Source organism: Callospermophilus lateralis, chromosome 8 (assembly GCF_048772815.1).
Source record: "Callospermophilus lateralis isolate mCalLat2 chromosome 8, mCalLat2.hap1, whole genome shotgun sequence".
NCBI lineage: Eukaryota > Metazoa > Chordata > Mammalia > Rodentia > Sciuridae > Callospermophilus > Callospermophilus lateralis.
In genome coordinates, this window is record NC_135312.1 from 20,298,471 (window position 1) to 20,322,088 (window position 23,618).

Here is a 23,618-nt window from a genome sequence, read left to right on the forward strand (position 1 = left end):
GTATTTTTATCATAATGAAACAGATTTAAGAGGGAGTATATAAAGTAGCAACAATGGGTAATATCCTACTTAAGAAATAGACAAGAAAATGAAAGGAAATCAGATAGTAGTTACAAATAGGTAATATGATCAAGTAAAACATTTTCTTAGAAACTGGTAGATATGACTGTGCTTATAAGAAAAAGGAAGGCATTTGACATGTGTTTTAAGTTGAACATATTAAAAAAATTTCAATTCAACAAGTACGTTTTGAACATCTACTCTGTATAAAAGGTGGTGTTACTACTTCTTTCCATTTCACATCAGCATCAATTTCTTCATGGGTAATTGTCTTGGTTCATAAATTGACAAGATTTTTTGTTAGGTTAATAAAAAATGAATTTAAATTGCTCAGACAGTCAAGAAACATTAAAAAATAATTTTTCATTGATGAATGGAGAGTGGTGGCAGTGACTCACAGATATCTCACTGACCATTTTCAAATCCTTTTTAGAATCCATTTCCAATGAAAAATTCCAATGACAGTCCTTGTCAAATACCTTGAACTTTCTGGAAGGTGATGTAGGTGTGATGGGAAAAGAGGAATGGAGGGGTAAGTATTTAGAGAGGAGGTCAAAGAAATTCTTAACTTATAAATTGGCTTATGCATTTGTTTGGTTTTTGAATCATGTGTTGTAAGCATGTAGTATTCTAATGTTATTATTTTCTATGTTTTGACCAGTACCAAATATTTTGTGACAGAGTTTTAATGATAGTGCTACAGCTCTCCTAGAGTGAATGATAGTAGGTTTTTGTGTACTAATTGCATATGCACTGATCCAGACACTGTGACCTTAGCAAAGGTAAGCATATCCCAGATTGCAGTGTGAGATAGTTAAAGATTGATCTGCTTTGGTAGTTGTCTGAATTGCTTTCATCTCTTTTTTAACAAGCATGCTTAATTGCATGAATCTAACCATGACACTAGACTGTATTCTCTCTTAGATGTGTAACTGGAAGCTTCAAAAGAGAGAAGGTTAAGTTTTAAGTTAGTGTATTTTAGGACTAGGTCTAGATTCTTTGAATGGTTTTTAAAAATTCCTAAAGAAATAATCACACTGGTTTCCAACGGAATCTGTACTGTGTTAAGTACTGGAAGCTGTATATATCACAAAACTGAATGCTTAATAAATTCCTGTGTGTAATTATTCAGCACACTTTGTTGAGTAGCTTGGAATTATAGATTTATATGCCTTCTTTTTTACTATAGAACTTTATTTTAAAATTTATGTGATTGTACATTTTAATAAGTGTCATTCCCCTGACCTCTCTGCCCCAGGACACTAGGGGTGCTTTTCCACTAACTGGGTGTGATTCCTTTTTATTTTTAGTTTTGAGACAGGGTCTTGCTAAATTGCTCAGGCTAGCTTTAAACTTGTGTTCTTAGAGCCTCCCAAGTCACTGGGATTACAGGCATGTGCCACCACACCTGGCAAACTTTTTTTTTTAAAGTGGCAAAAGATAGTGATTCAAATTACCTCAAGTGATGAGAAATTTTAAGAATACTGATCACCAGTGATTTGATTTATTGCAAGTGACAAAAATCAGAATCACTTGCTCCATTCATTCATTAAGAATTTATTTAGTTCTTTCTGTGAGATAAGTATTATTCTAGATTTGATGTATGATATATGAAACAAAATACACATTTTGTCCTCATGGAGTTAATATCTTTTAGGGAGACAGTAAAAAGTTTGCACATTTGTGCAGGTACAAACACACAAAACTGCTGGTAAGTTATAAGGACAGTGAGTGATCAGTTAGGGCAAGGGCTATTTAAATTATATATATGATCAAGGAAATACTCCCAAAGAAGTTATTTGTGGTTGTAGACATGCTTGATAATAGAAAGTGAACCAGGGGAAATCTGGGTGAAGTATATTGTATGTTTAGCGACCAGCTAGGTTAAGGCTGGAATGATCTCAGAAGTATTTTGGGGACTACAAGAAGGCTAGAATAGGTAGAAGGTCGTGAGGGATGGGAAGAATGGTGGGAGATAAATAAGATCAGGAAGATAGACAGGATCAGATCTCATAGAAACCTGAAGGGCACAATGACAATGGGACTTATTTTAAGTATGATGTAAGTATATTCTAAGTAAAACTGCATTTAGGAGTTTTGAGAAAAGTAGTAAAGTCATTTATTTTTTTGAAAGGAGTACTATAGTTACCATGTGCACTCTTAGGGAATGGCTGTAGAGTAGAAGGGGGAGACTTGTTGAAGTTCTTGCAGTGAACTGGAGAGAGGTGATGTGATCTGGTGAAGGGGAGGTGCCAGAGGGCATGATTCATGATGTATTTTGAAGGAACCTTTGGCAGAATTTGCTGTAGGATTGCATTTAGGATATTGTGGGGAGCAGGGAGAGTAATAAAGGATGATTCCTAGGTTTTGTCTACCTTTGGTATTAGAATTTGGGGGAGTGATTAAGGATAAAAATTCTGAATAGGCTCATGGGAGATTGTTTGATGATGCAAAGAGGTAAAGACTGAGGGCTATGAACTCAAGAAACAGAGAAGGATCCAGGAGAGAAGACTAAGAGGAAATGACCAGGGAGAACCAGGAGGACTTGGGGGCCTAGAAGCTTAGTGAAGAAAATGTTTTAAGAAAGAGAGCACACCTGTGTCAAATGCTCTGGAAAGAAGTTCAGATGAGTTGATGACAGTGACCTCATCATTGGATAGGCAGAGTAAAGGTAAAGGTTGTTGGTAGTCTTGACAAAAACAGTTTTAGTGTACTCATGAAGTGAAGGTCTGATTGGATTGGATTCAAGGGGAGGTAAAGACAGTAAATGTTGTTGACTTTCAAAAGGAGTATTCATTTTCAAAAGTGAATTTTAATACCTGCAGGTAGATGTGATGTGAAGAAAGCTATTTTATATTTTAAAAATAGGAGGTTTTACAATGTGTTTATGTATTAATAGAATAATCCAGTTAAGAAATAATTGATCAAGTAGCAGATCAAGCTATCCTTATTTAATAGGAAAGTGCCGGTATCTGGTCAGTGACTTAATCCACTCTGGCTGGTGTCTGTGTCTGTGTCTGTCTCTGTCTCTCTCTCTCTCTCTCTCTCTGTCTGTCTCTCTCTGTCTCTCAGAATTTTATTGTCTCCTGCTATTTCTTAGAGGCTAGCTCTATGGCTGTTGGCAGTTGTAGGCTCTCCTTTTTCTGGGATCATGACCAAAAACAAATAGGAGTCTTACCTACTTGTTCTAGTTAGAAAAAATGCCAGAAAGTAACTGGCTTAGGTCCCATGTGGTTAAAACTAGTTTTATCACTCTGACCTTTACAATAAGGTCATTCTTGTGATTAAGAAGCTTGTCTCAGAAGAAGGCAAAAAGAGAAGGGTACCTAGTAGTCAGTCAGCCACCACAGGTTGATGAGCAAGAGAAACTAGACTGTGAGAAGAGCAGATAGAGGAAAACTTTGGTTATTCCAGATTCAGGCATGTGTGGGTCTGGCAGCATAGTACACATGATATAAAATACAGTTATTCTTTCAGAATAATCTGATATGTTCCTGATACTTACAATTCAAAACTTTTGGACTATAAATAGATTTTTTTTTCTTCTGGACTTCTCTTAGACCCACTTTGAATTTTATGATAATTGAGTATATCATTTCCCAAATTGATGTATTATTAAATCCCATTTTGGTAGTTTACTGAAGTGAGCTAAGATAACTCCTCACAACTGAAAACTTTCAAAAATTTCCTGGCTAGTATATTCAGATTTTCACTCCTGCCTGGTACTTTCTACTTTGACCAAGTGAAAGCTTGACTGAGTTCACTTAGAATCAATATACATATCTGTACTGAGAAAAATGAACCATTGGTATTTTTGAAAGCATCATTGGAAGAAGAGAAAAGTAAATTTGAGGTGGCAAAACTTACTTGCTGACTTAGTGTGGTAATCTTGAGAAAGAGATGCCTTCCAAATATCTACAAATCCAGGGAATCAGTGTTTCTTGGCATATGATCTCTATACAGTCCTCAAAAGCAAATATTTATTAATTTGTCACATTAGTAATCAGCAAGAATACCAACTATTTTTATACTTTGAAGCATAAGAATGTAGAATATTTGTGTAGTACTGTGTTTTCATGCTGTACTAGATTGGCATTTGGGTTATTGGTGAATTTTTGCTACAGGAGGCTTTCTCTCAAGAGGGAAAAGGTACAACTATAAAATTAGAGAGTGAGTAATAATAATAATTAAGGTTTATAAAGGCATCCATAGAATTATCTAGGAAAGATTTCTATAATGAAATTATAAAAAATTTTATTAAATTATAAATAGGTATAGGTAATTCCTTATCAAATCTAGGAAAAACAACACCCTTGTGTGTCTTAGATTATACTTGTATAGTTGATAGTACTGTTTTCATGTTTTATATTTGTTAATAGAAGTCTTGATTAGAATTTTCTCAAAAACTAATTCATTGTTCCTGAACATTTTTTCACTTTTCTTTTTATTAATAGGAAGGCAGGATCAGAATTCTGAAAAATCAAGTTTGTACATTATTGATATTAGTTTAGACTGAAGGCATATGTAAACTGAAAATAATAACTTTTGTGTTTATCTTATGTAATATAAAATTTTGTTTACTTTACAAGTGAATTGGTTAGGCAGGATTTAGAGATCATTTTTATTATTTTTAGGTTATTGACACTTTCATTACAAGTATTTTGCATGGAATATCAAATACAAGAAGGGCAATTCTCAATTTATAATTAAGAAAGATTCTGAATTCAATTATTTGATAAAAACTTGTTGATTTGTCTTCTACACTATTTAACTAGAGTAAACAGAATTACTTTCTTTTACATTGGTACAGCTGAGAGCCTGAGAAAAAATTAAAATTGAGTATTTCTGGTTCTGGGAAGTACATAAGTTGTAAGACAACAAACATGAAAGAACAGAACTGGGAATTATTGAGTAAATATTTTAAAAGGCAGAAATAATCTGAAATAGGTTGAAAGGACATTGTTTTCAACTCCAGCTCATAAAAAAGTTGAGTAATAATAAAGATCACCATGTTCCTAAAAAGGCTTCTAAAATTTCCGATTATTTCCAATTGCAAAGTCAAGAAAATAATCAGTTTTCTTTAATGTTAGTTTTTTAAAATATCAAGTATTTTTATAGTCTTTTGCTAGATTAACATTATAACTCCATACTAGAAATTTTCTAATATTGTATATCTTTTCAACTTTTTACTGCATGTCAAGCAAGAAGTAAACATAATATGGATTCTGAGGCCTCTCGTCTTTTTAATTATTGATATCTAGTGACCCTTTCCTAAGTAGACCAATATCTCAGAGTGAGTGAGAGCACGAAGTTTGTCTGCCTGTATTCAAGCCTTTGTGTAACACCTACAAAACTTGTAACCTTGGGCAAGTAACTCTTTGTCCTCAACTTTCCCCATTTGTAAAATGCAGCTAGTAACAGCACTCATCTTACAGGATTGTATTAAGGATTAAATGAGTAAGTAAGTAGATAGAGCTTAGAATAGTGCTTGATAGCTAATAACTAAGAAGGCTGAAAATTCTGTGTTCTAAATTATAATTTCTTAACTGAAAGGTAGTTCAAATTTAGAGAAAAGTTGCAGAACCAGAACAAAGAACTTCCATATGCACTTTTTTCAGATGTGGACCCCACCCATTTCATTTTTGATATATGCGCATGCTTAGACCCAGGTTATGTATTTTGAGATGGATGGACAGTCACAGAAATGATTATTTTCATTACATCTCTTTTTGTGGCGTGTAGTGTGAATTTGTTTTGATACCAGCTGTGTTACCTTGGTAACCTGATGAAGATATGTCTATTATGTTTCAGTAACTCTAAAGTTACTTTTATCCCCTTTTGTAATTAATTCATATATATATAGCTTTTTTAGAGACATATTTGAAGACTGTATAAAAAAAGTCACATTCTTCATATTACTTTCACCCACTAACTTTAGCATCCATAGATCTTTCTTGCTTCAATTAATTATTATTTTATTATTTTGGGGCCTGGGATTGTAGTTCAGTGTTAAAGCACTTGCCTAGCATGTTTGAGGCACTGGGTTTGATTCTTAGCACCACACATAAAGAAATAAAAGTAAAGGTCCATCATTTAAAAAAATTCTTATTTTGGTGATTGCCAAGTGATAGTTTTTTTGAATTCCATCATTCCTTCTGTTTATTAATTGGCATTCTACTGTAAGAGATTTAACAGATTTATTTTTAACATTCTGTCTTATGAAAGTAGTAGGAGATAACTGACATAACTTAGAAATTGAAGAAATAAGTCTCAGCTTTAAGACTTTTCTGAAGATTGGCCTTATTCATGCATATTACTGTAAACTTCTAGTTTCCTATTTCATTTTGTCGATTTTAATTTGTTACTGTCATTGTTATTTTTTTGCTAAAGTTATGCCAAATTGGATTAATGAGACACCTTCCAAGCTGGTTTCTATATCCTTTTAAATGTCTCCATCAGTTTTTGAGCCTTTTTTACTTTCTGGTGTACAAGGACTTTACAGGTTCATTGTATTATTTGCTAGTCTTGGTCCTGGAAACAGCCATTTCTTCAAGGAGTCTGATTACTTTTAGTTGAAGTGGTATTTAGAAACCAAGTTTGGGTTGTATTGAGAAACCAGAATTTTAGCAAGCATGTTAATTCCTACAGAGAGATTGTTCACAGGCCTTCTCAGTGGACAGAGATAAGAAATACACACACACACACACACACACCACACACCCACACCCACACCCTATCTCTCGCTATATGTTAAAAATTATGAATTCAAACTGATAATGCATACCTTCAGTTTGAATTTCAGTCCAACACTACTGGATTGATTCTACTTTAATCTCTTTCTCTATTTGTTCTTTCAATGACAATGAAAGAACTGGATGTGTCCACATTTTGCAGATTCTGGTTCCTACATTAGCTTGTCTCCTCATTCTTATATGGGATTTGGCTACTTCTAGGGAATTGAAAGATTGTTCAAATGAATTTGAGAATTGGAAAAAGCTCTGGAAAAATGTGAGTGAATACCATTAAGTGACTTGCGTAAATGAGGTCATCTTGGTGAATTTACTTTTATTACTGAAACTTCTCATTCAGATTTTGGCCTTCTTGCATAAATCCCTAGTCATTGACAAAGGTTTTCTGTGAATGAGGATCCCATTTGGTAACTTAATATTTTAACCATTGTATTAGCGCTCATAATTAAGTGAATTTTTCCCAAAAGTTGTTTTGCCACTAATAATATTAAATCACCAGTATATATACCAGTATATATACCAACTGAAGCTTTAGTTGGAAAATGGTATATACCAAGTAAATGTACCTAATATTATTTATGAATTGTTATATTTTTAAATGCTAATAGCACCAGGAAAAATCATATGTATCATATCAAATCATATCATAAATCATATCAAATAGAGTTTTCTGAGTAAAATTACCATGAAAATATTTCTGCTTTTGGAATTGGTGAATTTTTCTATTCTTCAAGAAATTTATATGTTTTGAATATGTTTCCTTTACCCTGCATTATGTCACAACTAGCAGTGATAGCTCTATTTATAGCTGTTCTTTAATTTAGTACCCTTTAGAGGAAGGGATTTATTAACTGGGGAGATTTATATTCATTTTCTACTGAACTCCCTCTAAAAATTAATGTATTTAATTACATCATGCTTTCTGCTAGTCTTGGTCATAATTCCTTGATGCTGATTCTTATTATTTTACCCAGTGTCCAATAGTAATTATTGTGGACTCGGTAAATTTTTGCTAAATGAATGAGTTTCAAATTGCATGTATAGAATGCCTTTTTTAAAAATGTTCAGATTCCAAGAGATAACAAATTTAATAGCAGAAATTTAAAGCAAACATTTTAAAGCTATACTTTTAAAGTATAATTTATTATTGTTGTTAAAATATATTCTTTGGAAAATAGCATGTTTATCATCTTATGAAGCTTAGTCAGAAATTTGAAAAAGCTCCTGTTTTACCTAGAAATGCTACTGAAAGAATCAGTGAAGGACACCATTTTCCTGAGAGCTTTGGTTAACAGTATCATTTTGTTGTCTGTTTATTCATTGGCAAATACTGAGTTCTTTCTATATGTCTTCCAGACAGTACAATTTTTAAAATCATATGGTGTTACTGTATCTTTGACATATTGAGAAAATAGAAATGAATAGGAAACATTTTCTTATAGAATTTAACTTCATTTTTTTTTCTTGTACTGGAGGTTAAACCCAAGACCTCAAACATGCTAGGCAAGTACTCTATCATGAAATATACCCCAGCTCTTTTTATTTTTTTTATTTTGAGATAGTCTCACTAAGTTTCCAGGTTGGCTCTTGAACTTGTGATCCTTCTGCCTCAGACTTTCAAGTAACTGTGATTACAGGAATGCAACACCCAGTGAAATACTCTTTTTATTCTCAGTTCAGCATTTTAAGAAGTGTCAGCAGGGAGGAGGAAAGAAAAGGGGAAAAAAAGAAGAAAAAAGCTGGGTGCAAAATGGAAGAATGAATAACCAGAGATTAGCCACTTTGTACCTAAGGTGATAAATTTCTTCAGTGACACCCCTATATCAGATGTCAAGAAAAAAACTTGATTTAAACATTTTGTTCCTTTTTAGCCATTAGATACACTGCCTTTATTAAATCATTTAAAATAAAGTACATTCCTGGAATTTCCTTAGTTACACCATGTTTTTGTTCTGTAATAAATCACATTTGTAGGTCACATTTATAAGTCATAGATTTTGTTAATCTTCAAAATAATTTTGGGACTCAGTATTTCTCTAATGTCTATTTTTAAGATGTTTTTGTTATCTCTCATTATCTTCATGGAACTAGATGTTGATGACACATTTAAACGAACTGATAATAAGATTGTGGTTTTTAATAGAAAAGGATGTAAAGCCTTCCGATGGTGAACTATTGGGAACAGAACACCCTGATAATGTTTAAGCGCTATATATTTGAACATTTGCCAACATTTGCCTAGTGTCTTTTAAAAAAAAAAATTACATACGATTCTTTCATGACACAAGGTAAGGAGATTGTGAGCAAAAGCACTGGTACAACTACTAACATTTATACTTCCCAAGTTCAGGGTGTGGCTTTAGGTATCCAAATATAGCATGTTGCAGGAATTTAGTCCATGTTACAAAAACTTTTCTCTGCTGACCAGTGTGCAGATGAGAAGCTCACATTCTGGCACTGTTCTAAAGATAAGTCTGTCTTGACTATGCTGAGCAGCTGATGATCTGAAGTATCACTCAGAAATGACACAACAAGGTCTATGAAACTGACTGAGTTATGATGAAATGTGGAGGTCTGAACTTCTTCAGCTTTTATATTTAAAAAGCTATTTTATTTACTTTTATATTACATTTAATTAAAAATTTATTATCTGAGCCTTGGCTATATTGCATCTTAGGTTAGTTGACTTTTTCTGTGAGAAGTATGTCATCTGTCAGTGTAAAGAGAACCTCTTGAGGCTTTATTTTTTAACCTTTAATTTCTCAGTTTGAAAGTCAATTTAACTGGTGAATTCTAAAGTATAGTATTTTATATAAACACACCAAAATTTCATTTGATTTTCAAAATACTAAGTTTTTAGATTATATATCAGAGAAGCCTCAAAACAGAACTGCTTTCCCTGAACATTTCATATGACAAACTTTAAATATAGTTAGTTTTATTAATAGTGATTATTATTTATTTCTCCTCCTTGACCTACTCACCAGACATTTTGATATGTATAAAAATGTTTTCAAGCTTTAATATAAAGCAGTGTGTTTAACTGTCCTGTGTTTTCTCTACTGTTATATCTTGTAATATCAGAAGTTGATTTATTTAAAATAACTATTATGCCCTTTACATTTTTAACATTAAGCATACAGTACAAATGTTTTTTAAGTCTCAAATGTAGAATATAGTATTTAGGTCCGCCAAATACTAGGGGAGCTGTCTAAAATGAAATACAGAATAAAGGTAATGTATGTGTCTGTTATATAATTTCTCTACCATAGCTAGATAGTAAGTTTGACTGTATTTTGAAATTTTCTCAGAATGCAGTATAGGTTCAGAAGGCAAAGAGTGAAGAAGAGGAACATGTTAGTATAAGAGTTGGACTTTGAAATCCATAATGGTTTTGAATCCCATTTCTATTCCTTATTTGATGTGTGAATTTGGATCTTCTTGTGAATTGGACACAACTTCCTCATCTGTAAACCAAAAACTAATATTACTTCTGATATTTACTTCATAGTGTTGTTCAGAGAATTTCGTGAAATAATTCATAGAATGCTTTTAGGACAGTTAACTGGAAATTGCTAAGAGCTCATAAAACATTAGTTACTACTATTAGTAATGTCTGTACATGTTCCAAAATGCTTTGTCATTAGAAGTGATTTTTTTAATAGAATTTCAATGATTTCAAAAATCTCTTTAAGAGATTTTTTTTTTGGAGTAGCATGTGGTTTTATTCAGATGAGAATTTATATGGTGATACTTAACTAAGCTGTTTTATATTTTTATGCCTGTAAATTAATATAAGTATATGGCTAAGTACACTGAGTACAATTGTTTTATAAGATTGCCTTTTATATATAAAAAGAACAGGTAAATTCATATATTTTAGTCTTTAAAGGTTTCTTTTACACTGATTTGTGTATATCAGGTTTGCTCAAGTCAGGGAATGGACCAGGAACACACAAAATTCCCCTCTGCTACAGTCAATCACATAGCTATGAATTGTACCTCCATATGTTATTAGTCTCTGTGGTCCATTCTCTAGTGCTGCTGAGACACCCTGAAAATATGAGTAGCAAGTGAACAATTAGAAACAAAAGAATTCTGGTTATTTTTTTAAGTAGGAAAAAAGGTCATTTACACATTCAACTAATATATAAATGGCAACTTTATGCTAGGTTCAATATTGCTTGTCTTATGGAAGCTCAGAATATAGAAACACTAGGAACATAAGATGTTAGCAAATGGTTAACAAACAAACAAAATAAGGCAGCACATATTATGTGCCAATGTGCCGTTTCATAGAAAGAGTAAATACTAGTTGTTCAGGGGAGGGAGAGATCACTTTGAGCTAGAGCATTTCATCTAGTTAATAACCTAGTTGTATAACTGAGTGTGTCCCTAGGCATGACTTATGTTTGTTTGTTTCTTTTTTCTTTTTAGAAGGCTGCTTCAGCTGGATGGCCATGGAAACACCAGCTTCCTTATTTGTCTGTTGGTGTTTGTAGCTAGTCCTTCTATACCTCCATTCTCCTCATTATTAACACCTCACTGCTTTCCAAAGCTTTCACTTCTTAGGCCTCGTTTTTATCTTTTTCAACTGTTGTTCCAAAATACTTAGATGGTGGTGAGAATGACAGGAGAGGAAGAAAGGGACATGTTTTGGTACAGAATCAGGAACCTCATTCCCTATTACAGAAATTTCCCTGTTACCAGCAAGGGGTAGGGATGATGCAAAGGAGCACCCTCATCTTGTGAAAATCTATAAGTGTGTGTCCCCCCATTCCTAATCCTTATACCCATGCATCTCCTGAATTTTTGACTCTATTCACTATCTTGTCTCCACTCTCTACTGCCTCACCAGCCCCCTTAGCTCTAGAGCCCTTCTCCATAAATTCACTCATTCTTTGAAATCTTGTCTTTCAGACTGTTAAAGCACCTTGTTCATTTCATAGCCATCTCCTTTTTGGTGAAAAACTGATACAGCTCTGTAGATCTCCAGGCCTTAAGTAGTTCCCAGTGTGTACCCAATGTGTTTGGGAGATTCCTAAGTCCATTAATGTGATTGTAGGTGACAGATTGCTCATTTATAACATTTCACTCTCATATTATTAGTACTACATGTCTGGAAGGTTTGTTTTGAAGAGAAAATATTTCAAATTTTAGTGTAAATGAGCTGTTCTAAACCAGAAGCCATCTATATTAGTATTTGCCAGAAGATCAGGGTTTGAATTCCAGCTCTCTCAGTTATTAGATGTGTGTGGCCATATGTGTGATCACTTGGCCTCTTTTAGCCAAGGTTGTATGTATAGAAAGTAGAGTTAACAGTTATATTTCAAAGGTGGCTATAGGGGTTCAGTGAAAATATACGTGAAAGCATATAGTAAAATGTAAAGCTTATTAAAGGAATGAAGCATTAGTGTTAATGGTTAGTGTTTGTTAAAAGAGTAAGTTTCTGCCCTCCAGGAACTCGTCATCATCCAGAGAGCAAGTCAGGCACGAACAATTACAGTATAGTATGTGGAGTTCTATAGCAGACATATGTGCTGATTATCAGAGAACACAAACAAGAGCAATTATAATCTGGAAGTGGCTGGATCAGGAAAACTTACTAGAAAAAAGAGTTCCCAGTCTGAGTTATAAAGACTAAAGAAAAGCAAACTGGCAAAGAAGGAAGAAAGGAGAGCCATTCCAAGTTGAAGAGTGCTGTGGTGCACAGGGGAATGTCATATTCAGAAAGCTGTAGATAAACCTGCAAGTGTGAATGGACCATTAACTGTCTATTGAACCTGCCTAATCTGATTATCAAGACCAGAGGCAAAGTTATTTATTGCACATTGGTCAGTGACTCTAGAAACATTTTGTCTGAGACCTGGATTGGTAATTTATTATTTTTTCCATATTTTTATTGGTGCATTATAATTATGTATAATAGTGGGATTCATTGTTACATATTCATATGTGTATACCATAAAACAATATAATTTGATTAACATTGTGGCCACTTATTAATCTGCTATATCTAATAAAGAATTTCACCTCCATAAAATTTTAAGGTCAATAGTTGATTAAAGTGCCTGTTTCAAAGAGTTGTTGCAATAATTATTTGAAATAATGTTTACAAATCTCCTGGTATTTCATAAATGTTTAATAAATTTTAGCAATAGTTTTTATTGCTGTACTGAAAGTTCTTAGAGTCATTTTTCCCCTTGCAGTTTTCTTTAATCTACTGTTCTGGATTAATTATTTAGTTAGCAATGTTTTAAATACTAACTTTAAAAATGAAATCATAGAAGCAGAATTTGAATGAATTTTAAAGATATTCTAGCTCAAGTTCATTATTTCATGTGTTAAGAAATTTAGCCAGTGTTAAATAACCTGCTGTGATTTCACCATGAACCAGTGGCACAGGCTGGAACCTGAATCAGGTCTCTTTGATTCTTTAGTTCATTCTATTAATTGTAGAATAAATTGCCAAAAATCTCCCTGAGATACCAACCTTTTAGCACCGGCTACAACTTTGAAGGGGGGAAGAAAGGCAGAAATTGTCATTTCTGTAGTCTTTTAATTGCAAGGTACATTTTAAAAGGGAATATCATGTCCTTTTGTGTCTGCCCTCTGATGCTACTAAGCAATTGCTACTAAGTGCTACTAAGCAATTGCACATGTAAAAGACTAACAGAAGGTGCACAAGAAAAAAAAACTAGGTAATTCTTAAGTGAATAACTACTTTGCCATCAAGAATTTTTAATGCAGACAAATCTGTTTATTTGCATCTCCTCACTAAAATGTAAAAATAGATTTTCACAATACTTATCAATTAAACATGTTCTACTTCACTATTCAGTAGCATCTAACAAATGATTTGTTGAGTCCCTTCTGTATAACAAATACTAGGTATTTGTTTAAATCCAAGTACTGTGGATAGAGCACCCAACAAGCAACTCATATTTCCTTTATGGGAGAAACAGATGCTGAAAGAATAATCCTACAGATAAATTAATAATAATTAGTTAAAATCTGTATAAGAAGTTCAGAATGATTTACAACCATATTAACAGTGTTTGGAAAGGCTCACCTGAGAAACTGAAGTTTTAGCTGAGATTTTATGGAGGTTCAATAAAATAAGTAGGCAGTGATAGGGTGGAGGGGCAGAAAAAGTTTCATACTGAGGAAATAGCAGGAGTATTATCTGCCGTGAGAATTGAAAGATAGCCAAAGTATTCAGGGAAGAGAACACTAATATAAACTGCAAAGTCTTGTCATGAGAAAAGAGATGAAGGTGTTTACTTGGCATTATCAAGGAAGCCAGACAGTGGAAGTTGAAGTAAACCTCCTCACAAATTAATGTTCTGTGTCAAAATTTTGCTGTTTTAAAGATTCATTTAAATTTTTTTTTTTTAAATTTAATTTTTTTAGAGAGAGAGAGAATTTTTTAATATTCTTTTTTAGTTTTTGGCGGACACAACATCTTTATTTGTATGTGGTGCTGAGGATTGAACCCAGAGCCACGCGCATTCCAGGCGAGTGTGCTACCGCTTGAGCCACATCCCCAGCCCCAAAGATTCATTTTAAAAATGAAAATGCAACCACTATAATTTTCTGCTTATTAGATAAATACTAGGATTTAGGTATTTGTTTAAATTTGTTTTATCATTTTTCTTCCTTTCTATACTGACTCATTGGGAATTGAGGGAATGTTTTGATGTGCTAAATGTTTATATTAGGAACTTTTACTATGGAATAATCACAGAAATGAAAGAGACTCTTTTCCTTAGCTTTGTGGCTGAGGATTTTGTGTGGGTGTGTGAGGTGCAGCTGTGCTGTGGTTTCTTGGCAGTCAACAGGGCAGATCTCAATTGCAGTTAATCTTGAATAGGCAAAAACCTTCAGAGTGAAAAGGCTACTTTGAAAGTTTTAAATTCAGTGGAAATCACTAAGGCTTGGACCTTTGGCTGATGTCTTTATTTATTTGGCTAAATGAATATAGCAGACTTAGACCCATAGCCAGACTTTATGGCAGGAATACATGAAGAAGAGAACATTAAAAAACAGTCAGAGCTTTATCTCATAATAAAATTATCACTTACCACACAATTTTTAAATGAGATTTTGTTAGCTAATTTTGATTTACTAAAGTTTTTTCTCAAGAGAACACTTAAAGAAAAAGGCAGATTGCAAAAACCTAGCTTTGCGTGCAAATGCAAATTTAAATTTTCAGCAGTTTTTTCAGAAAGATCTTTTCTCAGTTCTATTTATACACAGATGGATTTCCAGATCAACTTTTATTGCTCACTTGTTTTCTTCACTCTTCTTCATCCTCTTGTGTGGTCTATAAGCAATTTGCTTTCCCAAATCCTCAAACTCAGACACTATGGAACTCTGCTTTTATCAAGTGTATTTGCATTCTTTATTCTGGATAAGCTTTATACTCTACAAGCAAGCAGAAATCTCGGACCAGTAGTTAACTGCTTGTTTACATCTTCACTGACATTTAATGGTATTGCTTTCAGAGTCGTGTAGAGTTAGGTTCCATGGTCATTTTGCCTGAGTTCAAATCCAATCCTGCTGTTTAATGTCTTGGTCTCCTCAGTTCCTCTTCTCTAAAAAAGATAATTATGTTAGCACCTTTAAAAAAAAAAAAGTTTAAAGGAAAGAGTGTGTATAAGATGGACTTAATGCAAAATAAATGTCTAAAGAAGATGTGATAGGTTTCTTTTTAATCTTGGTTTTTGTCTAGTCTTCTAGAATCTACAAATGAGCTTTTGAGTGAGCTCATTCTAAGATCATCTGATTTCTGCTGATTTCCCATTTATATCTCTTTCCCAAAACTCACTTTTCCTCTAAGCTCTGCACTTGTAATATGTCCACTATTATATTATCTACATTTAAATGTCTAATATATACTTAAAGCATAACATGGCTAAAACCAGACCTTTTGATAGCCATCACCTGTTTCTACTCAGTTTTCCAATTGGTATCTCATGGGTTTTTGCCACCTCAGTTAAAGGGACCCTCTGTGTTAGTCATCTCTCTATTACTTTAACAAATACCTGAAGATAAATCAGCATATAAGACAAAAAGTGTGTCTCATAGATAATGGGGGTTTAGTTCATGATCAGGTGGACACATTGCTTTTAGGTCTCTGATGGGGCAACACATATGTTAGGAGTTCATGGTGGAGCAAAAGCATTCACCTCATGACCAGAAGGTGAAAAAGAGGAAGAGACCACGATTCCACAATGACCTAAATATTCCCATTCATTCCCACCTCCTCTGACAACTCCACCACCTCCTAATAGCGCCATGGGGTGGGGGGACCAAGATTTTAATACATAACCTTTATGGAACATTTTAGATCTAAACTATAGCATACCTGCTGCACTTTTGGCTTTCCTCTAGCCACCAATCTCTGTCCATTGGATCAAACGTCATATTTGCATTATACCCATAAGATATCATGAATCTGACCACTTGTCACCAACTTCTCTTTTGCCATCATGGTTTAAGGCATTGACCTCTTTTGCCTGGACAATGTGTAAGAAATGGTCTCCTTAGTTCACCCTGTTTCCCATACAATCCATTCTTTGTATCGAACAGTACTATTTAAAAACCAGATTATTTTAATCCCCTTTTTCTTACTGAAGTTAGAAATATATCCAGAGTTCTTGATAGTCTTTCACAACCTGGTCTCTCTTTGACTTCTGTCTCTCAAACACAGCTGGTTTATATCCAAAGGCTTTCACACTGGCTTTCCCCACTGATTGGGATATTTTTCTCTCAGATCTTCAGAATGTGTCTTCCTGTAACTTTTAGGTCCCAGTTCAGATGTCAACTCCCTGGAGAGGCTTACTCCAACATACTTCCTTTCCTTCTTAGTAACTCATCACTATCCAAAATTTTCTTCTATCTTCTTCCTTCTTATAAGTTGCTCCATCTAAACCCCAGAGAAACTTAAGTTGTCTTATTCACTGCCATATGCCCACAGCTTAGATGGAAACCCAGTACTCAGAAGGTCATCACCCTATTGTGTAAATGAATGACTAGGTGAAGAATGAACAAGCATATATCTGGTATGTTTTCAACAACTAGGAAAATGACAGATTATTTCATCCTGTAAAAATTTGGATAGGTGCTTACAGTTGGTTAAGCTAATATTTGTCCTGATTTCTTTTGTGTCTTTTTTCTGTTTTAGATTCTAAGCCTTTAAAGATAGGAGGTTTGCATCTCATTGTTTTTAGCTTCTCCTCATAAAGTGCTAGATATCATTTTAATGTTTACTATTGATTAATTTAAATTGGAAATTTAATCTAACATCTTTATTTCCTCTAAAATTATATCATTTGTATATATTTTAATTCTGATGGTGGTTTGTTTGAAACATCTTCCTTGTTTGTCACTTGCAGTTCATAATTGGACCCTTGAGGACACTCTTCAGTGGTTGATAGAATTTGTTGAACTCCCTCAATATGAGAAGAATTTTAGAGACAATAATGTCAAAGGAACTACACTTCCCAGGTGAGTCTTAATTATCTAATTGTGTTTTTCATGGAGAATTATATACTAGATGTCATTTTGCATTACTGAATCTACAAATTGCATTTGTGGCTGAGGGCACAGAGGAAATATTATAATGTATCCATTCTTTAATCTTTTCTAAGATATGCATTTACAAATTATATTTAATTTTTATTATCTAGATAATGAAGCTCTTAAAAAGTTTATTCCTAAGGAAAGTAATTTTAAGAGAAGATGGATCAACTATATCATTTTAGATAGCACCAAAGGGTCAACCTTTGAGCAGCTACCTGGTAAAGCAAGAAAAAATTTAGTCATTAGATAACAACTCATTTTCATGAAGATACCTATTTGAATGGATTAATGTACAGATTTTTCTTAATTGGTATTCTTGTAATGACAATAACCAATTAATCATGGTGGTCATAGTCATATCTTAATTTAAAAATGATTTTAGGAAACAAGAAATAGTAACAACCATTTTTAATGTATGTTATGTAGAAGTACTTTATGTTATCTCATTTAAGCCTCATGATTAAAATAAGGTATTATCATCCCCATTTTAGAGACCAAAAAAACCCCCAACAAGTGAGAGACAAGTTAAATATTTTACCTAAAGTAATATTTAAATCCAGATAGCTCTGATACTAAAGTCCAGGATATCTATTTATCTCTTAGATATCTGGAACCTGTTGTTAGTTTTCTCAATTGTATATTCTCAATCTCCATTAGCTAACTAATAATCTTTTAAGGTATAAATGTTAAAATTTGCAGTGAGTTTATCAGAATATTACTCTTAAAAGTTTCTTTTTATGTTTCATTTCTTTCTGAATTGTTTTCTTTATTAAAAAAGATTCTAATCAATTATTATAATATAATTATTATATGTAGTGAAATATACCAAGGCCTACATGCCCAATTTAAATCAGCAGCTTTTGATTCTTTGAGATTAGTATTTTGGATCAAGTTGAAAGGTGTCAGATTTTCTTAAATATATTCTAAACATAAACATCAATGTTTCTGACTTTATTATACATATGACTAGAATGATGGTAAAATTGTGGGGATAAAAGTCAATTCAACAAATATTGAGTATCTTTGATGTTCATGGTACAACTAGATGATAGAAAGAAGACAAAAAGTACATAAAATGTAATTTTTGCTTGAATCAAGTTTCTAAGTGAAAAGCAGCTGAAACATTAAAATAACATTAGGGTGTTTTCACTTACATATTTTTACCCTGGTTACGAGGAATTCATAGTATTTTTCTTATGTTGTCTTTTGGAAATTTATTTATTTAACAGTAACATGAAATAAAATAGGCTGATGCAGAGTTTATTAATAAATATAGTAAACTACTTTATTATTTGGCTAAGTAAGTTTATCAGAGGTGAGTCAAATTCTGGTGAATTTGTGGAGACAATATCACAAATGTGTCAAGATCAATGTTTTAAAATAGTAATCATGTTACTTTGAAAAGAATAAATATAGAAGTTTAGATTTCAAGTCAGCCCTTTGAAACATTTTTGTGGGAAAGAAAAGGGAAAGCAGTGATATTCCTACTCAAGCCTCTTTTATATGGTAATAACATCTACATGAATTTAAAGGTGCAATACGAACTCACCTCAATTACTACCTAAGTTCTAGAACTTTGTGTAGGGCATCTGTAGACATAAGAGGTAGTAATAAGAATGTGTAAGAAAATGTTTTACACATTCCAGATAGTTGTCCTGCAATAATACATTACAGGTTGAGCCTGACTAATCCAAAAACTGAAATCTAAAATGCTCTGTAATCTTTTGCGCACTGCCATGGGACCAGAAATGGGCAGTACCACTTCTGACCTCATGAGACAGGTTATAGTTAAAATAAAGGTGCACTAATACACACACACACACACACACACACACACACACATAAATTACCTCTGGTTTTTGTGTATTGGGTATGTTTGAAACAAATGGACTTTGTGTTTAGATTTGGGTCTTTTCCCAAAGATACTTCATTATGTGTATGCAAACATACTAAAATCTGGGAAAATCCAAAATTCAAAACACTTTAGGTCTTAAGCATTTTAGATTCTTTCTGGACATTAAAATCTGCTATAGGTAGTTCAAATTTCATAAGTAGTTTTATGTTAGCCGTAATGGTTATCTTAGGCCTTTCACTGTTTTTTCTGTAGTGTAATTCTTATTGAAACCGGAGTTTCTCTACTTCTGCTGAAGGGTAGGGTCTGCATAAGCCTGAGGCCTCTGAGTGGAGAAACACTGTTGTAGTGTTAGCAACTAACCAAGGGAGAGGATGCCTGCCCTCCTTAGCCCTGAGGGTTATAAGGGCAAAATTGGAGAGTGTTGTGTTGCAGCTCTTAATGGTGGGTTATGCCTTTCAGTGTTGTGGCAGCCCCCAGCCACTCACTGCCAGTTTACTTTGGGTTTCTTATTTGGTGAATTCAAACAATGAAATTTATCATCTGGGAAAGAGTGATTGTTAGGATTTATTCACATGGGAAGAAAAGAAACGTAGGTCTTACAGTGCTATGGGGGCCCTTCAGGGGTTGCCACTTGAGTGTGCTAGGGCAAGGGTTATTGTAGCACTTGGGTCAGCGATGTTGATCTGAATTTATGCTAATCAGGGTTTGGAAAAGTACCAACTCTCTTGTGCAATCCCCATTCCTTTCTGCCCCACTTCTCTTTCCTGCCACTTATTGGGAAGCGGGAGGTTGGGATGTTGGCGGATGCTCTGCTGTTGGGGCCTTGGTGCTGTGTGTAGCAGGCAGCCAGGTTGGGGTGGCCCCAGTGTAGTGGTAGGTGGGCAAATCTGGCTCCAGGGCTAGCATGTTGGCCTCTGTGCAACCAAGGCTGTGCTTACCACCTATGCTCCAGCCCACCAGGCTGCTGCTCCAGGACAAGGGCTTGGCTTCATATTGCTAGAGTTTATAGCAGGGCTTTCTTCACCTGACACAGCCTCCTCATTCCTTTTCAACATCTGTGGTTTTCTCTGATTTCTTCCCCCACTTAGGTTGAATCACTTCCACCTGTGAGCTCATATCGAACATTTCATAAATTCTGTGATATAGTTACTTTCTACTCTGTCTCATTGTCTTTCTTAAATTTAGTTCGTTGATAGTATTGCTATTAATTTATTATTCATTCAGCTGTTATACAAACATTTATCAAACTTCTGATTTTGCCATACGCCATTCAGGCTTTGGGGACAAAGAGGTGAGACATAGTTTTTGTCTCAAGGAGTTCAGTTGATGTGGTAGTAAAAGTATAGGGGAAACATACAGGAAAGGTATCTGTGGAAAAGATGAAGGAAGGCATTTTGAAAAGGGAAAGTAAGAATACTTTACACTGTAACATTTTATACAAGCATCATAGTAAGGAGTTCCTGTAATTTTCTACACTCAGAGGTTCTGATTCTTCCTAAATAAAATGTAGCAGTTCAGAGACATCTTTGGGCTCATACATATTTGGGTTTGAGTCTCTGCCTTACCTACTAATTATGTAACCTTGGGCAAGTTACATAACCTCCTAAAAATATCTTCATCCATAAAATGGAGATATTATATACATTATAGAGTTTTCTTGAGTATTAAGCCATATTAAGTATTAGCTTATTTTTATCATTACTGTTAATTACATTAATATTATTATTGGACATAGTGTTATAAGCTCTTTATTGGCATCATATTTGGTTGTTAAGAAATCTTAGTTGAGTATTGGGCTGCTTGAATTTGTATTCCCAAAGTGATTTTACTTCTTCAGCCATGCCTTTAGGCTCCTCCCTACATGCTTTCTTCATTGCTAATAATATGGTTCAGAACTGCTTTTTTACATAAATCCCTCTACCCATCTATCCCAATCAAAAAGAACTTTTACTTTCTGGTTATGACTTTGGTGAACTTGGTTCAATTTTTAAACAGGTTAAACATTAGACTGTATAGATATTATTTTAGATAATTTTAAACAAAGAAACATGACCTAAATTGAGGACTGTTTTAAGTCTATTAGTTATGTTAAGAAAGTTACTTTCAATGTTATTGTTCTTTGTGGAATGATTAGTAAAAATCCAGAATTAATAAGTAAAATACTATCAACTTTACAGATTTCTAAATCATAGTTACAGTAGAAAGTAACTGTAGGAAACAACAATTTGTCAATATAGCAAGTGAATTATTAATATACAGGAGTCTTTGAGTAGCTGAGTTTGTAATGAAATGGTTTTGAAATGTGATAAAGTATTAAGGCGCATGGAGAAGCTTTTAATGGTAGTCATCACTAATGAATAAAGTATTAAATATGCTGCTCAAATATTTAAATTCATGTACTAGAAAAGTTTCATTTTATATATATGTATTTTTTAAATGAACAGGATAGCAGTTCATGAACCTTCATTTATGATTTCCCAATTGAAAATCAGCGACCGAAGTCATAGACAAAAACTTCAGCTCAAGGCCCTGGATGTGGTTCTGTTTGGACCTCTGACACGTGGGTATTCTTTCTCACTCAGGATGATGTAACAGCATAGTCTCATCATCACTGTTATTTAAGGAAGGAGAAAATAAGCAAAGTAGTAGACCACTAAGAATCATCTATTAACTGGGAAACAAATATAATGTTATCTTAAAAAATACTATAGTCTTAGAGGAGGAGATTTCCTGCCATCGAAACATAGAATGTCAGTTTTCAAAGGTGGCTACTAATGTAAAAAATATGATTGGGTGTTAATTTGGAATTTCTAGATTTGAAGTTTTTGATCATTGTATGGGTTTTAATATTGATGTTATTATAGTTGCATATTCACTGAAGAACCTTTTAAAAATACTTTAATTTGGCTTCATAACTTATGGCATGAAGTAATAGATTCTAATGATTTCATTAATTATATAAAAAAGATATTTTAAGTAGATTGAAAACAAAGTGCCACTTCAACTTTATAAAACAAGAAGACTATCCTGGCTGAAGCATAAGGTGGTAATGTTATTTGCTTGTTTTGAAGAGGAACATTTAAGAAAGTTTTAAATCCTGTTTGTAAAGAAAATAAATCTAGTGTTTTTTCACTTTGAAAGGGGTCCTTTTTTTTTTTTCCCAGAAGAGAAGTTTACTATGTTTATTTCATTAAATTTTAGGTTTCAAAGAACTTTGGAAAAAAGTGTTTTGAAGAGTACACCTTTTAGAAGAATTACGTTTTATTTTTAGAAGGCAAAAATGAATAACAAAATTAACACAAGAAAAATCGCCTTTACAAATGATAAATCAGGAAATTAATGTTTATCCTACTTGAATTTTTGGAGTTAGGAGAGTTTCTTGGTGATGGCCCTCCTAAGAAGGGTTACTATAGTGATTGAACAGGTTTCTTGACTTTCCTGGTGGTTCTTTTCTGGCTTAGGCTCAGAGACCAACTGGCAAAACAGCTGGAGCTCCTATTTGCGAGAGTTGGTAGAAATCACAAACACTAGGAAATAGAACACTGTTGAAATGCCATGTGTTCCACAGATGCAGTCCCCTTACCAATATTTCCCTTGTCCTGAGTTCTCAACTGAATCCCTTGGGGGATTGTGTTCTGTGAGAGTCTGATTTTTTTTCAAATGAATGGTGAAAATAGAAATTAAAGTGTAGCATTGTGTCTATATGCAATTTGGTCAGGAATATTTATATTCCCTTTCTTAATCTGGAAGTAAGCCACTTTCTGAGTGAGGGAATACTGCATTATCCAGTTATCTGAAAAGAAATCAAACTGGTCTCAAAGAATGTTGTAAACAAATATTTTAATAAGAAAACCAGTTAGGAAGTTAATGATGCATTACCTTTTAAATGTGTTTGTTTTAGAATTATTATGTAAGTGAGTATCAGAGTCAGAACACTCATGCTAGATTCATAAAAATTTAGCAATGTCAGATGACCAGAAATACATTTGAAAGGAGTTCCCACTTAAATCTTTTCCAATTTGTAGTGGTTATTACAGAGTGTAAGACTTGACCACCTTTTTATTTTTATTCCTGGTGATTATATTTTGGCCAGAGTCAGAGAATAGGACTCTTAGTTGAAATTGAACCTGAGCTGAACCTCTGAGGTAGAAGCAGAAATAGAAACAAATCCTTTTGAGTATGTAGCCCTCTGCAGTGCATCATAGGTGAGGATGTATGCTCTTGAAATACGGAAATGAAGGATCTCTGGCCTAAAACTTGCTATTTATCACACTATTGCAAACATATCAAACCCTGGGCTCATCAACATAGGGACTTGGAATTTCTGTGGAGCTCTTCATTTAACCAAACATGCCAAATGTCATCCT

At 33.6% G+C, this 23,618-nt stretch overlaps 1 protein-coding gene across 2 annotated transcripts in view; it reads left to right on the forward strand.

Annotated features, from left to right (window-relative positions):
* Stim2 (stromal interaction molecule 2) overlaps window positions 1–23,618 on the forward strand; it is a 170,230-nt gene that overhangs the window by 122,311 nt on the left and 24,301 nt on the right. For both annotated transcript variants that reach the window (XM_076864692.2, XM_076864693.2), the window contains exons 4-5: window positions 17,210–17,321; window positions 21,696–21,811. In XM_076864692.2, coding sequence (XP_076720807.1) covers window positions 17,210–17,321; window positions 21,696–21,811 — 228 coding nt within the window. The remainder of the gene's footprint in view (window positions 1–17,209; window positions 17,322–21,695; window positions 21,812–23,618) is intronic.